The sequence below is a fragment of the Ursus arctos genome, unplaced genomic scaffold, assembly GCF_023065955.2.
Source record: "Ursus arctos isolate Adak ecotype North America unplaced genomic scaffold, UrsArc2.0 scaffold_7, whole genome shotgun sequence".
NCBI classification, from domain to species: Eukaryota; Metazoa; Chordata; class Mammalia; order Carnivora; family Ursidae; genus Ursus; species Ursus arctos.
The window spans coordinates 31,161,114-31,184,121 of record NW_026623089.1 but is presented as its reverse complement, the minus strand read 5'-3'; the positions used below and the strand labels follow the sequence as shown (position 1 = coordinate 31,184,121).

At 41.8% G+C, this 23,008-nt stretch overlaps 1 protein-coding gene across 2 annotated transcripts in view; it reads right to left on the bottom strand.

Annotated features, from left to right (window-relative positions):
• Window positions 1-18,961, bottom strand: part of ALDH18A1 (aldehyde dehydrogenase 18 family member A1) — a 39,065-nt gene extending 20,104 nt beyond the window's left edge. The window contains exons 1-7 of one of the 2 annotated variants that reach the window (XM_026493736.4): window positions 18,670-18,961; window positions 15,330-15,445; window positions 8,134-8,348; window positions 5,273-5,422; window positions 5,080-5,184; window positions 1,703-1,861; window positions 1,186-1,276 (exon numbers count right to left, since the gene is read on the bottom strand). In XM_026493736.4, coding sequence (XP_026349521.1) covers window positions 1,186-1,276; window positions 1,703-1,861; window positions 5,080-5,184; window positions 5,273-5,422; window positions 8,134-8,348; window positions 15,330-15,417 — 808 coding nt within the window. In that variant the 5' untranslated portion in view covers window positions 15,418-15,445; window positions 18,670-18,961. The remainder of the gene's footprint in view (window positions 1-1,185; window positions 1,277-1,702; window positions 1,862-5,079; window positions 5,185-5,272; window positions 5,423-8,133; window positions 8,349-15,329; window positions 15,446-18,669) is intronic. The other variant, XM_026493737.4, reaches the window with a different exon arrangement.
• Between the last annotated feature and the right edge of the window lie 4,047 nt (window positions 18,962-23,008).

The window sequence follows — 23,008 nt, the reverse complement described above, 5'->3', positions numbered from 1 at the left end:
CAGTTACCATATTCCTTATGGGTCAAAATATAAAATGGGAACAGCTTAAGAGATTGAAAAGAGTGAATGGAGAGTCAAACTGGAACCAAGAGGGACCCCTCTGAGGAAGGGGAAAGCAGGGTAGAATGTGTAAGGCCATGGTGTCCACATAGCCTGGACTTTTGAAGTGGCTCCAATTTAATATCATCTGTCTCATGATTTACATTAAAAACTGGAAGTGATCAAAACCACAGTGAAACAGCACTTCACACCCACTCAGATGGCTATCAGTGAAAAGGCAGATCATAAGAGGTAAGTGCTGGCAAGGATGTGGAGAAACCAGAACCCTCATATAGAGCTGACAGGGATGTAAAATGATGCAGCTGCTTTGGAAAGCAATATGGCACTTCTTCAAAAGACTAAACACACAGAAAATTACCAAATGATCTAGCAATTCTACACCTAGGTAAAACAAAAAACATATTCACACAAAAATCTGGACATGAATGTTCACAATAGCATAAGTCCATCTTCTGTTGGACAGGTAAACACAATTTGGTACGTGTGCACAGTGGAGCAGTAGTTGGCAATAAAAAGGAAAGGAGTACTGACAGATGCTGTAATGTCCATTGATGAACCTTGAAAACATGATACTAAATGAAAGAAACCAGTCACAAAGGATCACGTATCGTGTGATTCCACTTCGTCCAGAACAGGCAAACCCATAGAGACAGAAAGTAGATAAGTGGCTGCCTAGGGCTGGAGAGTGGGAAGAAGTGAGGAGTGATCGCTAATGGGTATGCAGTTTCTTACTGGGGTGATAAAAATGTTCTAAAATTGTTGTCAGGTTTGAGCAACTATATGAATATACTAAAAATCAATAAACTGAATTGTAAACCTTAAAGAGATGGGCTATGTGGTACGTGAATTATATCTGTAAAAAGCTGTTCTAAAAAAAACAAACCTGAAATGCCTGGAAATGAAAACATTTCAGCATTCAAACTCCATCTCCCAGATTCCCTCACCTTCTTTTGAGCCATAAAATCCTTTTGTTAGACCATATGGCTCAGAAATAATGGTCCATGGTAAAAAAAAAAAAAAAAAAAAAAAAAAAAATCAGAAGTACTCAAAGAGAGGAATTCATGTACTCACCCATTTAGTATTTAAAACAGAGGTTGGATAAAAGGAAAGGGCATTACTTTGTACCTTCTACATCTGAAAGAACAATCAGGAGGTCAGTTTTCATTTCCACGGCCAGACGCGCAGCCAAGCTATCATTATCTTTAACACTAATAACCTGGAATGCAGGTAAAAAGTCAAAAGTGAGTGAACTATGCAGTTCAAGATGTTCACAGAAGCACTCTGCTAGGTTCTGACAGGCAAAATTAATGACTGAGTGCACGGATGACAGCTCTTACAGGCCCCTTCTGTCTGCAAAACACTGTGCCTACTGGCAAGCCCATTTCCAAACATGCACTCTTCTCTCCATTGACACACACAAGCCATGCTCATAGCACCATCTGAAATCACTATAGCACCTCACCCTGTTGAATGAGACCCCCCCCCCCCGACTTCAGAAGAGCTTATGCAGCCAATGCTCCATGAGGCCAGCTTCTGTCCCAATTTCTCCATCTTGTTTATGCCAAACTTCTGGTGTTAGTACATGCAGCATAGCGTAGCATTAGTCTCCAGCATGCTCAACCCTTAGGAATACTTTACCCACATTTACCCCCTGGAGATCACTATTGGGCTCAGCTGGGGGTACAACAGCATCATTTGTGTTGACAATGGGGACGATGTTCATTCGGAGGAGTTCATGCAGTGTCCCATTAAGGTTCCGGCGCTTCTGCTCATCGTGGAAATCCAAGTTGGTCACCAAGATCTAAAAGTAATTAAAAGGATTGAAAATGCAGAAGGGAGGAAAATTATGAACATCCCAGCAACAACATACAAAAGATGCTAAGAGGAGAGGAGTTAAACTATAGGCTTCTGGATCCCACACAGATCGAAATGGAACACACATCTCTGAATACTTACCTAATTCTTTTAGAGATGGGAAAAAATTAATCACTTGGAATATTTAAGGGTGCTCAAGACTTCTTGTAAACGTACTTTAATTCTCAAAGAGCTACGAAATCTCTTCTATTTACAGAAGTAAGAAAATTATGTACGAACTTTAAAGAGATACACTTTGGGGAAAGTGATGGTCATCTGTTAATTTCTAAAATAACTCTGTATCCTAGCATTGGACTCAGGGGCTGGCCACAGTAGGCAATGAAACATTAGGTGAGTGAGCAAAAGAATGGTCTGCCCTGCTGGGAGAAGTGTAGGAGACAAAACGGAAGAGGGCTATGCTACTACCGTTGCTCTGCAGCTGACCACGGCTGTGGTTAGCAGAGACTGTGTCTGAGCCTGTGGGATTGCCCTGAGAGGTTTATGAAGGCAAATCTTCAGTCAGAAACTGAAAGAAGGGCTAGACATATCTTAGTTCCGGGGAGGAGATGAGCATAAGCTACTCAAAGGTACAGTGGAGAGCTGGGTGTGGGGGTGGGCAGATAGCTCCCACTTCCTTGTTTAAATCAGAGTATTAGGCAATGGTTAACAGGAGAAGGTAACTGAGGATAGCAAGAAACTAATGGTAATAAGCCCTGAAGCTCATAAATAAATGTTTCCATAAAAACCCTCTAATGTTTAAGGAAGAAAGTTCTTGCAATGTGGGACAGGCTGAAGTAGGAAAGGCGGCAGGCAGATGGTCAAGAAAGAAGGTACCCAAATAGTAAAAGTAGGCATAGTTAAGCCCTGAGCTAGGGTCTGGTTATGGTAACTGAGAAAATTACAGTAGCCTTAATGATTTATAAAATGTAGGTAAGGAAGACAACATAGTAACACAACTAAGGGAAATAATCTACTCACTCATTTGGTAAAAAAATTATTCAGTACTTCAGAAATGTCAGGCCCTTTAAGAGCTGCTGACATACAGAATAAAACTGGATGATTTGGGGAAGGTAGAACAGGGCATATGTTTTTAAGGATAGATCATGAGCTCTTTTTCAGGAAAGTCAGTCCTGTAGGAAACAGGACCAGGTCAAAGGTGAACATATAGACTCTAGCCATGGGGGTGAAAAGTCAAATGATAAACATGTGTGTAGGATAGGCAAGCAGGAGGTATAAAGGTTCAGTGAAAATACCTGTTGCTCAGTTTAACAAAGAAGGAGTAAAAGACAAGAGCCCTAAGAGAGAAAAGTATGTGTGTGGAGAAGGGCAGTCTGTTAGGATGCAAATCAATTTCATTTTTATGAAGAAAAAATAAGCTGCTCTACTTGTTTAAATCTTTAGCCTGACAAACAACTTGGTGGGGATTTCTAAAAGCCACTGATAACTGTCTTTATTTTTTTAAAGATTTTATTAATTTGTTTTGAGAGAGAGAGATTGAAAGAGAGGGAGCATGCAAATGCGCGCAAGCCAGGGCGGGGGCGGGGGAAGAGGGACAGAATCCCAAGCAGACTCTGCTGAGTGACCCCGAGATCAGGACCTGAGCCAAAATGAGGAGTCGGATGCTCAAAGAACAGAGCACCCAGGCGCCCCTGATAATGGTCTTTAAAACAGGATTACTAAGGACAAGAAACCACGGGAGAAGGTACAAAGGGCAAAGATTTCTTGCAGATAAGATTCTAGGGAAGGCAAACGTCTGAGAGAGAAGGGCCCATGGATGGATGTTTGTTGGAAACTGAAGGGGACAGAGCTCTTTCACATCAACATTAATAGAAGCCATGGCTGTTGTGCAGTGACTTTTAATGCTACTTTCATTAAAACCAACCAACGAACCAAAAAAAAAACCCCCCCCCAAATCCCCAAAAACCCAAAAAAACCAAACCCTCAAAAAGCATCATACCTGGGAAAAAACAAAAGTATAGTTACTGGACCTATGTTTCCTCACCTGGCTCCAGACACTTTTTTTAAAAAATTAGAGACTGAAATTGTCATTGGATTGTGGGAAGACGAGAGCTGGTAATAGTAGCTGACAGAAATTGAGATTTCTATTGTATTTATGCTAACAGGAAAAAAAATCTAAGAGAGTGGGGTCCCAAGCTACAGACAACAGGAAGACAAGTCCATGCCTTTCTGCTTCAGCTCACTTAGTCAAGGACTCTTTGGAACAATAGCACAATGTCACTGTGGATAACACTGTAAGAATTATGGAGAAAGAGAAAAAGCAGTAGGAAATGAAAGACCAAAACCTTAAAGGATGTATACATAACAACGTCAAATATGTAAAATAATATCTGTGTGAATGGTAGCATCAGGGGCAGCAAAGGAGTTGAAGACAACTGGGGAGTTCAATTTTTTTCAACTGTTTTGTGAAGTGACTGTTGTTTTGTGATACTTACATGTTTCTAGTGCATAGGTGTATTGGTGTTAAAGATACAATTGAAAAAATAATTCTGGAAATTTAGGTAAAAAACAATGTGGAAACATTCAAATGCAAATCACTAAAAATGTACGAGTTTCATAAGGACTGGAACCATGGTTGATTTGTTTACCACAGTATCCCCAATGCCTAACATACTTCTTGGTATACCACAAGTGCTCAATAAATATTTGCTGAATGAATGAAAACCAACCATAAGCATTCCTCTTTCTTTTTAATGCTTGATATAAATTTATCATATAAGGCAACCAGGTACAAAGAGAAGCAAGCTGCCTGAAGTCGAAGAAGCCAATGAAAAAAAGACGTCTAACTTTCCTGTCTTCGGGAGAAGTATAAACACCTATAGTAGCAGCCATAACAGTTACTAGCACAATACCAAGTGCTAATTATTACTGGGAATGACACTACATTAAAGGCTTTTCATATATTTTCTTATTGATTTCTTTCAAAAACCCTCTCAAGTTGGCACTGGTATTATCTTCTTTTTTCAGATGAGGAGACTGAGGCACAAAAAGGTTACACCTGAAGACTTTCTCCAGATTTTCCAACTAGCAAGTGGTGAAGTTAAGACTGTATCCCGGCAGTCTAGCTTTACAGCCTTGCTTATTACCTCTTTGTTCCATGGGAATCACCACAGGTCCCACACCTCTCTGCAAAGGTGAGCCTCTCACCTGGGCAGCACAGATGCTGTACTGGGTAAACATGGCCTCATACAAGGCCATCAGTCCACTCTGTCCGGCGGCTGCGCAGGCTCGTGCTTCTAAGACTGGAATTGCCTGTAACACACAAATAGATATGATGTGGTTGGGAGTGAGGAAAAGGGGCCTGCAGACCCGTTACAGAGGCTGGGGAAGCAGCACTCACCATCTCTTTCAGCTGGTTCTGACCCGAGTGCAGGGCCTGCCGGACGCTCTGAGACAAAAGGATCTCATGGCGCAAGCGTTGCTTGCCAAAGGCTACAGCTCCACTGGTCACCAGCATCATCTCTCGGCCTTGATTCTGTAGCACTGACACCTGACATTGAGGAAGGAAAAAGCAGGAGTCACTGTATCATCTCTTTCCTCTCTTCACAAGGGCTCAGGTAGGGCAGATGATTGAATGGATCCCAAATGTTGGTTTATGGACCAGCATTGGGCTGGCTCTGGAAGAATCACCCAGGTTGTTTGGTAAAAATACAGATTCCTACGTGCTACCTCAAATCTGATAAGTACATAGCAGACAGAGATCAGAAATTCTAAATAAGGGGATTCTGGTATGTAGGCAGCTTTGACATCCACAGTACTTGATGGTATCTGTGGGAGTCTATAATGCACAAGGTCTAGTTGTTCCAGCAAAAGAAATCTGGAGCTAGGAACTCCAATGTAAACTTAGCAGATGGCTTCTTAGGTTCTAAGGCATAACGTGGAAGATTGAGGCTCTTTCTGAGCTATATTGATCCCTATGGGTCACCTTAGGCTAGACCAAGGACAGATGCTAACCCTATTCTGCTCTGTCTGCCCAGATCCAGCTGTGGTCACTTTGTTTCCTACTTTGGACAGATCTGCATTAAAAGAATCAAAGATTCAGGCTGCAAATACAGTCCATATTCCTAATATGCCCATTCTCCCTGATGTTTGAGCCCTATAAGCTGGCTCAAGAACTCACAAACACCTGTAATGAATCATGATTTTGAAAAAAAATTTTTAGTCATAGAAAATTTCATACTTGGGGCACCTGGCTAGCTCAGTCAGAGGAGCATGCGACTCTTGATCTTGGGGTTGTGAGTTTGAGTCCCAAATTGGGTACAGAGATTACTTAAAATGAATAAATAAATAAATAACTTTAAAAAAAATAGTAACTAATATACCACCAAAAAAAAAAAAAAAAAAAAGGAAGAAGAAAATTTCATACTTAACCACAGTGGTAAGAATAGTTTTATAAATCCCCATGTACCATCACCCAGCTTCAACAACTATCTCTCATGCCAATTTCCCAGTCTCTAGTACTGCCTTTACAGCTAGTCCTGCTATTATTTTAATACGAATGCCAGGTCCCGGACATATTATTTCATCTATAAATATTTCAGCAGTAATTGCTAAAAGACAGAATATATATGCATACATCCAAAAACCAGTGTCACCTAAAACATTTCAATAACTCCTTAACATAAAAGATCCAATCAGTTAAAACACTGCTCCAACTTTTTTAGCTTGCCAAATGACAGTGACTGAGGGGTCCAAAGACGGGAAAGTCAAATCAGGGTGTAGTTATTCTTGAGGCCTCTTAGGAGAGCTGGGACTCAGCCTGGGCCTCCAGGACTGGGAGGATTTGCACTTGCTGCTAAGTGCACAGTATGAACGGTGCCCCTGGAGTTGTGTAACCAAGAGGTTCTGAGGAAGAGGAGGCTCTAAGAGTGGATTTCAGGTGGTGGACAAGGACAGGAATGAGTATGCCATGTTGGTGGGCCAGGGAGGAAGTAAGCTTGAAAACAGTGGTGGTGGTCTCACCAGGGAGAATGGGAAATAAAGTGGGTCATTCCATTAGGCAGTTACATGTCAGAGAAGTCTCTCACAATGTGGCCCTTTTATAAATACCAGCAGAGTCAAATCTCACCTGCACCTGGTTTTGTAAATAAAGTTTTACTAGAACACAGCTATGCCCATTCATATATATATTGTCTATGGCTGCTTTTGTGCTCCATGGTAGAGACAAGTAGTGGAGACAGAGACCATCTGGCCTACAAAGCTTAAAATATTTACTATTTGTCCTTTTGTTTAAAAAAAAAAATTTACTGATACCTGCTCTTGGCAAAGATAGGTAGTGGGATCTGTAATATGACGTTTAAAGTCTAAAACTCCCATGTCAACCCTTAAGGTCACTTTCTTTACTGATAGTCTACAGTCAGCCTGGCTTGCCTGCATAGCCAGTAGAACATAAAATCCCAACTGGAAACTTCTGCTTTGAGCCCTTCCAAAGATAAGAGTCCCTGCACAGATCTCTTGGTAATTCAATCCCTGCAAATAAAGACATTGGAGGGCTTGTGCAGAGATGTCTCTCAGACCCCAATGACTGCTTGCACTCTCTCTCTTGCCACCTAGTATCCTTTGCCTTTAAATGAAAGTCTTATATGGGTATTCTCTGTGAAGTCTGCTGAATCCTTTCAAATATGTGAACTTGGAAAATCTTTGCAATGATAGCTCATATTTATTTCAATACTATTGACCTAATTAAAAAAGAAAAAGCCTAGCAAAACAGGAACAAAAAAAGCTCAGTATTCACAAACGTCCATTAGGGTACTCAACCTTGAGGACCCATCAGTCACCTGGGGAACTTTAAAAATCCAGGTGCTTGAGCCCCACCCCAGAGACCTGAGTGTGAAGCCTAGGAATCTCTAGGCCCCTCAGACAATTTTAATGTGCAGCCAGGATTAAGAATCACTGACATCTACAGCTCCTTATCACTAAGAAGCCCGAGGGATAAACTACATGAAATCAACTTTACTCCTTGACCTCCCCTTTGCTTGCCCTGGGATGCTGAGTCCACTGGTACCTTTATTGGAAAGGGAGTTTTCATATTGGTTCATCTATTGTACTCAAATTATTTTTACGAGCTGATAAACCTGAACTGGTGGTTAGGATGGGTTAAGGATAAAATTAGGGTTGAGAAAAACCAAACAAACCCGAACTGACAGCTTAAAAACTCCATATTATTTTTGTCCACCCGAATCTTTCCATCTTGGCAATTACCTGCTCAACAATAGATGCCAGGCGCCCCAGGGCAAGGCCACACTCATCCCCGCGCGTTACTACAGCACTTCCGAGCTTCACCACGATTCTCTTGGCATGCTTCAGCTCACTGCGGTGGGCGAAAGACTTGCCGTGTGCACGACTGAGGGGTACAGTGATAAAGGGGATATTGCTCCAAGAACGAACATGTCTGATGGCTGAAGGCTGGATACAATCTGCAGCTCCCAAATAAAGTCAAATGCAAGATAAAAGAAAAATATATAATATAAATTTCTCATTAAAAAGATACACATACAATATTAACCAGTTTAGCCAAAAAAAAAAAAAATAACTTTATTATTCTTAACTAAGTAAAACCAGTAAATCAAAAGCCAGTATATCCAGCATGTTCTTATTCTAGCACTGTGTGGAGTTTACACCAAGTACACAGATCCCAGATACACTCAAACACTGTGAAGAGTTTAAACAAAACAATCTTTCCTGAAGATAAGTTGGCAAAATATATCAAAAGTCTTAAAAATGTTCCCGTCTTTTGATCCAGTAATTCTGTGTTTGGAAATTTATTCTAAGAAACTAATTAGAGATGGAAACAGAGATTTATCAGAAGGCTGTTCATAGTGTTATTCATAATAGGAAAAATCACAAACAGAGTAAACATCCAAAAAAGGAAGAAGGGTCAATTAACTTTTTCATAATTTTTAATAACATAGGAAAATGCTCCTGACATGTTAGTTTCCTATGTGTCTAAATGCACAGAAAAAAAGATGAAAATAAATCAAAAATGTTTTTATTTTTGATGGAATTACAAGTGATTTCAATTTTCTTCCTTATTGTCTATGTCTTCCAAATTTAAGCAATAAAAATACATGGCTTTTATCATCAAAAAAATGTGTGCTTTTAAAGAAACCAAACCACTATAAAAAGAGAGTGAGCCTGACTAGCAAGGACAATAAAGAACAAAGTAATTGGTTATGAGTAGTAAAAAATCATAACTAAGCCACCTACAAATTTTCTCTCTGACATGGTAGCATGATTTCAGATGTCTGTTAACAATGATTAAAAACACTGGATAGCTTTCTGAAGGGCAAGGAATGTTGGAGTCAGATACTCTCAATCCCTTTGGAAATCTGCCTCTAAGCAATCCTTTCCTGATCCTTCTTTCTTGCAATGCTATACAGGATTTCTAAGGAAGCAAATGTTATATATGCATATACACACACGAACGCACACACACACAATCTCTCATGTATAGATATAGATAATCTTGATTAAAAAACTAAAGATTTATCTACATAAAGCCAAAAGTAGAACAGTAGAAGCTGAATGTCAGGAACTGAATACCTTCACCACTTCTCATGGGCCCAACTCCTCCTGCTGGCTACTTCCTAATTACGCATTAGCCCTTCCTCTCACGAATGAAAAGACTTCTCTACTTTGAGCAAGGCACACTGCCACCAGTCAAAAGACTACATTTCCCAGACTTTTTGTGCAACCAAACATGGCCATGTGACTAAGTTCTGGTTAGCGAGATACATGAAAATGTTATGTGGGACTTCTAGGAATTTCGTTCAAAAGAGAAGTGCTTCCTTCTTCCCTTCACCCATCCTGCTGCTTAGAAAATGGGTATTAGGCAGGAACTCAAACATAATTTTAGACTACAAGGAAAACATCAAGAACTTTGGAGTAACAAGGAAGAAGTAGTATGGATGCCCAATGATTTCACAGAGCTATTCTGAAAGCCCTGGACTGCCTCCCTTCTTAGAGAACCCCAGGTTCCTTTCAAAAGAGAGAGGGTTGCCTGGCTAGCTCCATGGGTAGAGCATGCAACTTCGGATCTTGGGGTTGTGGGTTCGAGCCCCTCGTTGGGTATAGAGATTACTTAAAAATAAAAATCTTTAAAAAAAAAAGAGAGAGAGAGAAACAGACTTTTATCCTGTTTGAGCCATTATTATTTTGGAGTTTCTATTACACACACCTGACCTAATTGTAACTGACACAGAAGAATGAGTGCACAGGCAGAGGCACAGGTGAGGCCTTGCTGATGGATGGTCTCACTCACAGCAAACGGACCTTCTCTTGGTGGGATTCCCTGATTGCAAGAAGTCAAGATGAGTAGTGCAGGTCCTCAGCAGGACTAAACTTTAGGTACTTCATCCTCAAAGAGTTCTCTATGTGTCATTACAGGCAATTAATAAGTATTTGAATGAATTACTAGAGTAATCATTCTAAGCCACTATTCTACAATATTGTACAGTAACTTCCTCCACTGAAATCAACCATTATCACCTCCCTTTATAGTTACAGACAGATTACCCAGATTTCTCTAGAGCCACTACCTCTAACTCCTGACCCCTAACTCCTCTAACTACAGTGTAGCTTCTATTGTTTTCTCTATGCTGTAACAATGGAGGGTAAAGTGAGCAGAATCTTATTCTCATGGACCAGAAGATCACTGTGTATTCTCCTTCCTCTCTGCCGCCTTCACACACAAATCTTAGAATGAGTATTTTTAATGAAGCAGTCAAGAGTCCTTTCTTCCCCCTCTTAAATGACCACTATAATAAGTGATTATGTTTCAAGTTTGCGGAGATACAAGAAAGATGATATGGTCTTTTTTCACAACCGGCTTGAAGTCCAGTTCCGGGCACAAAGCTGCTCAGTAAGTCCATCCATCATCTGGGATGGAACTGGGACCTGGCACCCTCCTGGACCCACAGATGGGTTGTCTCTTCCTGGTGGGGGAGTCCCAGGGACTACCAGGCTGATTTGTTGTTGGGGCTAAGTTCTGTGAAGAGTTCCCTTTCTTCATTAAGTTCATCAATATAGGTACTGTGGCGCAGTCTTCAGTGATATTATCATAAGCAATTATATATATACCTAAGTCTAAGCTTAAAAGTTGTATACATAATAATTCTGGCCTCATTGACCTGAGAGAGAGAGGGCTGGTAGAAGGAGAGACTTACTCCCCTGGGGTTTGGACCTGGGATCTCAGTGGCTATTTGCAAAGCTCAGAGCTACACCCAAGTATCCTGTATCCCTTTGATAGCTGTCAGGACTAGGCCTGATAGCCATTTTTCCTTCCTGTCCCTGCAGGCCTGGTCCTGTCCTGGAGAGTGCTAAGCATGGGTGGAGCAATGTAAGAGCACTCTTAAGGACACAGGGTAGTCCAGGCGATCAAATGGCAGAAACCAATCAGAATCTAGCAGGCCAGGTTAGCATGAAACAGGCTCCTGACCCACAGTCTTTATCAGCAAAGATACCAGCACAAGGGCGTGCTAGGCAGTCAAGGGTCATTCTGGCTGCAGACAACTGGGTTGCCGCAGATAAGCGCTGACTAGATTCAAGAGGAAAACAACTATGAATAAGCTTTCGAGCAAGTAAAGACTCAGTTATATCCAGTGGATTCTAGCACCAGGGAGAGTTCTATGGGATCCAGGGCTTTTTGGGCTTCCTGTTCAACAATGCTGAGGACTGTATTACTCCTATATTGATCCTACCTTTCTTGAGGGCATTTTTTATGTTCTACAGTATTTCATACTTTTTAGAGTCCATCCTGAGGATTGAGAAGGTCTTGATTAGTTAAGAAAAATCCAAGGCTTCTGGAGGGGCATCTTCCCATCTTCTAGGGAACCTTTAGGCTCTAAGTCCCACAGAAAAGCCATCTCCTCCTGGTTAGTATGAGGGGATACTGAGAGATATGTGTGTGTACCGTGCTGGGGGTGGGGGTGAAAAGCGAGTTGTCCATATTCTTCAAAAATGCTATGCACCATACTCCAAGGGAGAAGTCTGTTACCTTTCCAGCATCAGAGTCCTTATGCTCAGCAATCAATGAGCCTGTGTCCCAGGCCTGAACAAGAGAGGACCCTGATAGGATTTCTATCTCCCTTCCTGGCCTTCCATTTCCTTCTGTGTTTATATGTATACGCTTTCTCACTTTGCCTTTCTTATTTCTTTTCTGTTCTTCTGCTTATCATGATCAGTAAACACAGGGCTCCAGAATCCAGAGAAATCTGGATACAAAAATGGAAAAATCTAGGGAAAAGATCAGAAAGTACCTCTTTCTGCGAATTACACTAATGAGAATAAACAATAATAACAATAAAAATACTGAATACTTACTATATACTAAGAGCTGTGTTAGGTATTCACACACCTTTTACAGAGGCAGAAGATATATAAAAGGACAGGTTCTGGAGCTAGACTGTCTGGGTTGGAATCTCAATCCTTCTGCTCATTTGCTGTTACCTTACCTATCTCATAAGGTTGCTGTAGGGGATAAAACGAATTGATGCATGAACAAAATTGGCACAAAATAAACACTCAATAAATATTAGCTGGTGTTATAAAAAAAAAGTGTCTGCTATTCCTATCATCATACTGAATTCTCATGAGTTAAGCCTCATGAGTTAAGTATTATTATGAGTTAGTTGGTGTTATTATTAGACTCATTTTATAAATAAGGAAACTGAGGTCCAGAGAAGCTGAGTAACTTGCTAATAACATTACCAGACTGCAAAAATGGCCACAACACTTTGAAGCTTCTTCCATCGACAGGTAGAATCTGCTCTCCCCGCCTTGAATCTGAGCTAGCCCTGTGACTTATTTTGATTAATAAAACGTAGCACAAGTAACACTGCATAAATTCTGAGCTTAGGCTTCAAGAGGCCTTGTGGCTTCCACACGTGCTCTACTTGGGAACCGTGAAGGCATCATATGAAAAGCCGTGTTTAATGGACGGCACTGGAGGAGATAATGCTAAGTGAAATAAGTCAAGCAGAGAAAGACAACTATCATATGATTTCTCTCATCTATGGAACATAAGAACTAGGATGATCAGTAGGGGAAGAAAGGGATAAAGAAAGGGGGGGTAATCAGAAGGGGGAATGAAAAGAATGAAACATGAGAGACTATGGACTATGAGAAACAAACTGAGGACCTCAGAGGGGAGGGGGGTGGGGGAATGGGATAGACCGGTGATGGGTAGTAAGGAGGGCACGTATTGCATGGTGCACTGGGTGTTATACACAACTAATGAATCATCGAGCCTTACATCGGAAACCGGGGATGTACTGTATGGTGACTAACATAATATAATAAAAAATCATAAAAAAAAAAAAAAAAAAGCCGTGTTTAGCCTGCTGGAGGATGAGAGACCGTATGGAACAGAGACAATCCATCATCCCAGCAAAGACTGCCCAGCCCTCAGCAATCAGCCCCGAGCCAAAGAGTTCTGACACAGATATAGAACCACCATGCAGCTGAGCCGGGTCCAACACAGAATTGTGACCTAAATCTATAGTTGTTTTAAGTCACTAAAGTTACTTAGTGAGTAACTAGTACAGCTAGTTTTAAAACCCAGGGCACCTGGCTCCAGACCTTGATCTTTTCTCCCTTATATTTTTCTTTATGTGAATGAGAAATAGAGATTTTGGAGCTAGGGATTTTTTTCCTGGATGATAAGCTTTTTAGTTGATAAGCAAGTTCTCTTACAATAAGGTCTGGAGACTATTGGTAAGATTTAATTGATATTAAGGAGACAGCCACTCAAAACACGATAAACAGCCTTTCAACAAATGCTGCTAGAATAACTAAGTGTCCAGAGGCAAAACCAAGAACCTTGACCTAAACCTTACACCTTATACAAAAATTAACTCAAAATGGATCATACACTTTAACGTAAAATGTAAAGCTATAAAACTTTTAGAAAAAACATAGGAGGAAATCTTCAGGAAATCTACACAAAGCTCTTAGACTTGACCCCAAATGTACAATAAATGAAAGAAAATATTGATAAGTGGAACGTCATCAAAATAAAAAAACTTTACTCTGTGAAAGATCCTGTTAAAGGAATGAAATGACAAGCTATAAATTGGGAGAAAATACTTTCAAACCACGTATCCGTAAAGGACTAGTACCTAGAAGAGAAAGAACTCTAAAAATTCAAAGGTAAAAAAACAGTCCAATTAAAGATAAGAAAGAAACATTTCACTAAAGAGGATATAAAGATGGCCAAATAGTACATGAAAAGATGTTCAACATTATTAATCCTTAGGGAAAAGCAAGTTAAAACCATACTGAGGTGTCATTACACACTATCACAGTGGCTAAAATCAAAGAGTGACAACAAAGAATATTGATGAGGATGAAGAGAAAGCGGATTGCTCATACACTGCTGGGGTGTATGTAAAATGGTACAGCCATTCTCCAAAAACAGTTTGGTAGTTTCTTATATAACTAAACATGCAACTGCTATATGATCCAGCAATTGAACTCTTGGGCATTTATCCCAGAGAAATGCAAACTATGTCCACACAAAATCCTATACACAAATGCTCACAGCAGCCTTATTTATACCAGTAAAAGATTGGAAACAACCAGATGCCTTTCAATGGGTGAATGGTTACACTAACTGTGATATACCCATACCATTAAATACTACACTGAGTAATAAGAAGGAACTAAAAAAATACACACAACAACTTGGATGAATCTCCACAGAATTATGCTGAGTAAAAAAACCCATCCCCAAAGATCACATACTGTCTGACTTCATTTATATAACATTTTTTGAAATGACAAAATTATAGAAATGGAGAACGGATTAGTGGTTGCCAGGGGTTAGGGATGGGGAGGAGGGGGATAGCCATAAAACAGAAAAGTTTCCACCTGTAGCGGTGGAAACGTTCTTGACTCTATCAATGTCAGTATCTGGACTGAGATACTGGAAGAACATGTAAAGGGCATAAGGGATCTCTCTGTATTAGTTCTTACAATAGCACATGAATCTACAATGGTCTCAAAATTACAACTTAACTACAAAAAAAGGTAATGAACAAAAACAGCCTATAAAAAAAACTTTGGGAGAATGAATATAGGTAACACTTTATTTGAAAATTTTAAATTAATTAATTAGGCATACAAAATGCTGTACAAAATTAATGTGTACAATTTGATGATTCCGTAGATAAGTATACAACTGTGAAACCATCACCACAGTTGATGCCATAAAGCTATCACCTCCAAAAGTTTCATTTTATTGATAAATACAAACACTCAGAACATTTCACCAGTAGGCTGCTTCCTTGCTTACTGTCTTTGTCCAATTCTCCCAAATTACGTTTTTTTCTCCTTTAAAATCTTGCTTGAAACACACTTCCAAACTCCCCACATCCTTCTAAGTTTCCTATGGTACCTACGAGATCTGGAGAGGGCTGTGGATTGGACCCAGGGCAGGAGATGCTGGCGGAAGGGCTGGAACCCGGAGCAGTAGACTTGACTCAACATGCTGCGATGTGGTCACTGATCAAAGTATCTGTAGAACGCATTTTTAAAAGATGAAAATGAAAATGATAGGCAATTAACTTTAATTTCTTCCACTTCCTCATACTCTCAATGAAAACTTGATTCTTCTGCTCCAAACTCCTCTGTATTAAGGACAACCCCACCTGTTCTGTATATAGAAAAGAGAAAGACACGAAATGGCTCCTTCCCAGGTCCCACCTCCATCCTTCCTTTCCTAGGACCTCCTTAGTTTTTATGTAAGCAAATGACAATTAAGGATTATAAATACTCTGAGTGACAAAAAAAGTTAAAGTACAATGTTTCTGTATTGATACTAAATCTTCACTACAGTTCCTACACCATTAGGAAGTCTCAAACAAATCAAAAACAGATCCAAATTCAGTAAGCGGCCATCTCCACCTTCCTGCTATCACCTCCCAAAAGAACTCTGAAAACCCTGGTATTTGAAATGTCAGCTTGACCCCTGCTGACACAAGAAGAGGATGGAAAGCCAGAGGCTACTGTCATCTTTCTTCCTGCTGTCCTCAGGAATCTAAAGCTCACTCTTGCATGCCTGGAGGGAGCGCAATGCCTGCAAATGGTTGGCATTTTAAATGAGTATGGGCACATCCCATAGAGGATGAGTACATGGCTAGAAACCCGAGCTAGGAATATGGTGGTTATGGGCATTTTCCTGCCCTAAGGCAAACTTGAGGCTTTAGATAAAGAATAGTTTATTTCACAAAAATGTAGGGGGCTCCCTCCTATATATGCACAGGAGAAGAAACCATTCATTATTGCAGCTCTCATGCTACAGGGACAATTGCTGTTTTCACGATAAGAAAAACACTGCACCCTCTTTGCTTGTAGGCTTCTTTTTAACTTTTGCTCTGTGGATTGGTGAATATATTCCAACCCTCTTAAACGTGTCTCAAGAGACTAGCAGTTAGCCCCACAGTGAAGAGAAACAAGCAGTGGCATGTACTGCTCTTCAATTTATACTGCACAAAGGCACAGACAGAGAGAGGAGAGAAGAGATTGGCAGGATACATCTGCTGTAAAAGAGATGTCATCCAACAGGCAACAGAAAGTGTTAAGTGCTGTCCTTGTTGACTTAGTTTGTGACAGTCTGGAAGATCCCAAGAGAAAATTATCCGCGTAACATTTAAGGAGGACATAAGCCCATGGTCTCTGTGTGCCGCTTATATAAATTCCTTCCGTAATTTTTTTTGTTCTTTTAAAATTTTATTTATTTGTCAGAGAGCGCGAGAGCGCGCACAAGCAGGGAGAGCAGCAGGCAGAGGGAGAAGCAGGCTCCTTGCTGAGCAAGGGGCTGGATGCAGGACTCGATCCCAGGACCCCGAGATCATGACCTGAGCCGAAGGCTGACACTAAACCACCCAGGTGTGCCTTCTTCAGTAGTTGTTGCTAAGCAATTATTTACATAGGAATTCTTCAACAGTAATGCCAAAGGATAAAATAATCAAATTGTGACACTAAAATTCTAGTTCTGTCTCCTTCATGAAAACTTTCTCAGCAGCTCTAGCATTCAAAGTTGGATATAATCCTACAGGTTAGCTTTTAACTGGTTTATGTGTTACTGTTGCTTTTCCCGCCTGGATTATAAACTTCCCACTGACAGCATGGTAAATTGGACAGGGAACATGGATTGTAGAGTTGGACAGATTTGGGTTTCAGCCCTGAGCTTGCTATGCTAGCTATGTGCCTTTTGGAAGGTTACTGAATCTTTCCAAGCCTCAGTTTCCTCTTTTGTAAATCAGGGACTATAAAAGTAAGGAGCTCTTGGGATTATTGTGAGAATTAAATGTGACAATGCATGGAATCTTGGGTATAACAGATGCTCAACAAATGTCAGCTGTGCTCCTTCTTTTAGGCACTAATCATGTCTTTATTTCCTTTATCTTTATTTCCTTCAGGATGTGCCACAGGCATTCAATAAATATTCTCTGATGGACATAATCACGAATTATACTTATTGATTGCATACCTCTCTCTTATCTAAGAATAACTGAAAGCTCTGAGTGTTCAAGGTCTCTAACTTGTTAGGTTCAAGACTGACCTAGAAACCAAGCCTTCCTGGCCTCTCCCCTGTACCACACACCTCTGACTGACTGCAATGAATGGTTCTCCTGTCTGAGTTTATTATGCTCTCAAAAAGCAGACAGCTGATTCCAGGGAGCAAAGGGTATGTGTGTGTCTAGACTCAATATCATCAGTTAAAAAAAAGTTTCCATGTTTTCACTCATGTCATTTCTGAAGCCCCATTTTTACTCAGTAAAAAGATTTTATTTATTCCACAGAGAGAAAGAGGGAGAGAAAGAGCACAAGAAAGGGAAGCAGCAGGAAGAGGCAGAGGGAGAGGGAGAAGCAGACTCCCCACTGAGCAAGGAGCACGATGTGGGGCTCCAACCCAGGACCCTGGGATCATGACCTGAGCCGAAGGCAGCCGCTTAACCGACTAAGCCACCCTGGCGCCCCCACTCGTTTTAAACAGAATGCCTTTATCCTACTGATTTGGACAAAGAACTGAACTTTAGTCCCAACAAACTTCACTCAGAAAGACAGGTTTGGTATACGGTTCACCACTCAAAGACAAAGACGGTGTAATAAGCCCGCCGCCTCAGAGAGCAGGGGATAATGATGGGGGGCGGGGGAGTCTGGGTGCGCCCCGGTGTGCCCCGGAGGTACTACTCACAGAGCGTGTGCCACACTGCAAAGGGCGGTCGTGAGCGAACTCCCCCGCTGCTGGGGGCCTGATTTTGAAAGAGAGGGTCACGAAAGCCCACAGGCCGCTGTGGCCAGTTACAAACCAGGGAACATCACCAGCTCACCAGCTGCCAGGCAGGTGCACTGGAAGCTGACTCCGGACTCCCGGAAAGGGGTCCGCTGAGCCCTCAGGCCTCCACCTGGACCAGTTCCTCCACGTGGGAGTAACCAAGGGCGGCCGCGCAGGTCAGGTGCCCCAAGCCCCTCGTACCCTGGAGCCTCCCCGCCCGGGCATATGGGACCACAACGGCGGCCAGCGCTCCCTGGGCTGCCCAGGCAGCCGCCATCTGCCTCTGCGATCCCACACCCAGTCGCTGGCCCGGCCTCCCGCCGGCCGGCGCCCCCACAGCCCCCTGGGTCGCCCGCGGGCCGACGTGCACCCCTTCCTCCGCCGCGGCCCGCGCGCCCCATCAGCCCCCGCGGAAGCGCCGGCGCCGAGCCATCCCCGCCGCCATGCCCGCTCCGTACCTGCTTCACGCCGCCGTCCGACCCCGCCGCCTGGCCCGCACTCCACGCCGGGCAGATTCTGGCGCCGGCTTACTCTCTTTTTTCTTCCGTCCACGTCCCGCAAGATGACGTTACGTCAGCGACGTTGGACTAAACACAGGCCGCGGAGCCTCCGCTGCTGACGTGGGGCGAAGGGCTGAGCCGGAGCTACGCGGCGGCAACAGCGTAGGCGCCTTGGAGAATCGGGTCTGCGCTCCACGTGGCGGGCCCCGCCCGCCCAGGCCCGGGCAGACGCCGGGAGGCGGGGCTCGACATCTCGGGGTGCACGTCCACGTCCCGCTAGGGGAACAGGGGCCCCACCAGGCTTCGCAGGGAGGAGAGAAATATGCCTGGCTTCCGTAGGTGCTGGTAGATCCTATAAGGTGTGTCTGTCAGTGTTGGGCATTATATCCCAGGCGCGCCTCAGAAATAGGTTGGTGCAATTTTGCACATACTTGTATTTACAGAATCCACACTTTCGGCAAACTTCTGCTGTTTAAATGAGAAAATTTTGTCACTGCGATAAAATGATTCGCCCCCTTGTCGTCTGGAGGTTTCCCGAAAGGTCCCAGCCCAACTCTTACTCTGCAAGGGCATTGGTGAGAGTATTGCATTTAAAAATAGTTGTATTTTTTTAAAAAAGTTGTATTTAATCCCTGACAATTAGAACTATTCCAAAGGTGAATGCAGATCCACCCTTAAAATTAGAGCTCAGAGTCTTCCTCTTTCCTACTAGTGTTTTCCTCAGAGGGCATATTTTGTATAGGCACAGGCAGAGCTGGACAGGTGTCGGGGTGGGAACTGCACAGCACTTGACTGGAGGTCAGTGACGAGGAAAGCGTCTTCCTCTTCTTGAGAACATTGCTGGGTCTACTTATTCATTTCCTCATTCATTAACATTGCCTACTTTATGTGCCAGGCATTCCCTAGGTGTGGAGGAAGACATCATCCCTTTCCTAAATGAATTCACAGCCTTATGGGAGAGACAGATATGTGAGCAAATGATTACAACACAACCCAATTAACCCTAGAGGAAGGGGTGCCCAGGGATTCAGGCAGGGCTTTAAAAAGAGTAGACATTTGAGTTGTGGTTTGAAGGACGAAAAATAAGTCATTCGCCTAGAAATGGGAAGCAGGATCATATGAGAAAGAGGAGATGCAATAAGCAAAGGCATAAGATGTCCTATGAGAAGAGGCTGCATGTGGGACATGACAGGAGAGGTGTTTGGGGGGGGGGCACCTTGCAAGAGGATTTCTGTGTCACACCAAAGAGCTTCAATTTTATCATCCTCAAAGGTAGAGAACCATGACTTTTAAGGTACTGGAATGGCACAATGATGAGATTTGTGTCTGAAATTAGTAAAGAAGGGTAGAAGCTGGGAGGCTGGTTAGCTTAGTACAAAGGCCCAATTAAGAAATGATGACTGGAAGGGAGGCTCCAGCAGTGGGCATGGGGAGCATAAAGTGGGGAGATCTGACATCACTTACTACTTTAAAGTTGGGGGGATGGTGGTGAGAGAAGAGGAGGGATTCTTGCAAATCTGGTTATGCTGCACTATAGTAGGTTAGGAAACAGATGAAGGGAGTTCTTTGAGGTGAACAATGAGAACACTGAACAGGGGTTAAGTTGTCAGCTCTTTGGCTTTGAAGTCAGCTTGAGGATACAAAAGTAATAAAAGTGCTTTCCAGTAAGTTTCATCTGGTACTTCAGCTTTTAAAATTCTCACCATGAACTTAGAACAAATTAGGTAACTGTGGGGATAGTCAAAGCCATTAGAGACAGGCCTTCTCCACTTGGGAAATGCTTTCCTAGTTCTTCTCTTAAACCACTCATCGCCTTAGGTAATTGCTTGTCTGTCTTTCCTGCTAGAATATAAGCTCTTGAGCATAGAAAAGTATGTTCCTGGCACATAATAGACACTCAGTAAATATTTGATAAATGAATGAATTCCTTTGGGTTTAGTTTTCTCAAATAAGAAATGGACTAATAACACTGATATTGTCTATTCCATAGGGTTGTTAAGAGGAACAAATATAGAAATCCTTTACACTGTACATTTTCTACTTTATTTGTAACTGTTATTTGATTTTTATTACTATTTTACTATTAATATTCTACCCCACCAGTGAGGAGAAAGGAGTGGGATATGTGACTATGGATTGGGAGAAACCAAATCCAGAAATATAAGCTAGTTTGCGCCTCTGCAGAAATAGAGGAAATAACTCAGCCATGGTATCCTTCCTGCATATGATTTTTTAAATGATTTTTTTTATGGGAAGGATCTAATTTTTGTCTCAGCAAATGGAAATAGAGTTGGCCATGACTAGAAAGTCACATAGGAAGTGGACTATTTAGAACTGGACTATAGGGGGGCGCCTGGGTAGCGCAGTCGTTAAGCGTCTGCCTTCGGCTCAGGGCGTGATCCTGGCGTTCCAGGATCGAGTCCCACATCGGGCTCCTCTGCTGGGAGCCTGCTTCTTCCTCTCCCACTCCCCTGCTGTGTTCCCTCTCTCGCTGGCTGTCTCTCTGTCACATAAATAAATAAAATCTTAAAAAAAAAAAAAAGAACTGGACTATAGGAATACGGGATTGAAGACTACTTCTTTACATGCTACGGAGTATTGGTTTAAGTTATATTAGTCTTGGGTTCTTTGATTATTGATAAATATTCAAATAAGGCAATTTACTAGGAGGAGTAACTTACAGTCTCTAAGAGCAAGAGGTAAAACCAAATCTCATGAGAGGTGGGTACAAGGCACTGGAAGTTGGGAACGAAAACTACCCTTCCTCTCTGGGTGTCTTGTTTACACTTCTCTCTGCACATCTGTTTCTTTTTTCCCCCTTTCAAGGTAGGCTCTTCATCAATGAACACTTGGTGGAAAATGGCTTCCTCAGCCCTCAAATATCCTTAGTTAGTGCCGGCTCCTGACTGACTTCCTGTCTTGGTCCCAGTTCCAAAGTCCTAGGAGAGAAAATCTTACTGGCCTAACTTGGTCCAGGACTCCACTTTTGGACTGGTGAGCTGTGGCTAGGAGAGGGAGGATCATGCAGGTAACATGAGCCTGGAAGCTGGGCCCACCTGTGGCAGAACTCTGAGTGATGGGAATTCTCAGAGAAAAGGCGGTAGGCTAGGCTCGTAGACATATCACATGAGTTGGCAATGATAGGACAGATGCTTAAATGAAATCCGTTTCAGCAGTACTATACAACATCACTTCATAGTTTTGTAAACCAGGCTGCACATCAGAAGTACCAGAAAAGCCTTTTAAGCATACATATTCTCAGAACCTCCTTTTCCCACCAGTAAATCAGAATCTCTAGGGGTAGGGCCCAGAAATCAGTATTTTTATGAACTACCCCAGAAGATTATGATGTGACTGGCATTTCAGAACCCCTGATTCAAAGACAGGCCCAGAATGCCAAATAAACACATCAATAGAAAAGGGAAGTTACTCATAAATATAGAACATTATTACATACACTAGACAGAGAGTTTCCTTTTGGAGAGCATATATTTTCTTCAAAATATAGTTTTATTTTCTCTGATTATAAAAATCAGAAATGCTTATTTTTTTTTAAATCCCCATTTTGACATGTTAGCTTTCCAGACTTTGTTTGCCTAAGTATACATGTATAGCTTTTGTTTAAAAAAAAAAATGAGATCAAGAATATATGCCTTCCTTTGTAGTCTGTTTTGTTCACTTAAAAATAGATCATATTGTAATTAAGGTAAGTCTACTCAATTTTGAGTGGTTGTACAACATTGCAGTCTATGGATATATTATATTTAATTCTCCACTGTTGGATATTTTTTCCTCCTTGATTATGTCCAATAGGCGGAATTATTGGGCCAAAGTTTATTAACATTTTTAAGGCTTTCGATACATATTATCAAATAGTTATCTGCCCTTCTCTCCAAGTTTCTACCAGTTTATAATTCTCCCAAAAGTTTTTGAGAGTACTTGTTTCTCCACACCTATAATGTCTGCCTGGGATTTCAATTTCATTCTATCCAAATTGTACATACCCCTTTACAATAAAACTTGTTCCTTAAATTGAATTCATGGTTACAATACAGACCTTTTGTGCAGTAAGACAAATAGCTGATAACCTATGTAGATAAAAGGGAGGGAACTAAGATGACTGCATTGTTCTATAGATGGTTTAAAAAATGTTTTGAAGGTCTATTACAAGGAGAGTGAATAGAGATAACCATAAAATCTTATTTAAGGTATATTAAGTACTCTTGTAATTGGAAACTGGGTTTACAAGCTAATTAAATTAGCAGCGAGGAAGAGAACACTTGAGGTATTCCTGTCT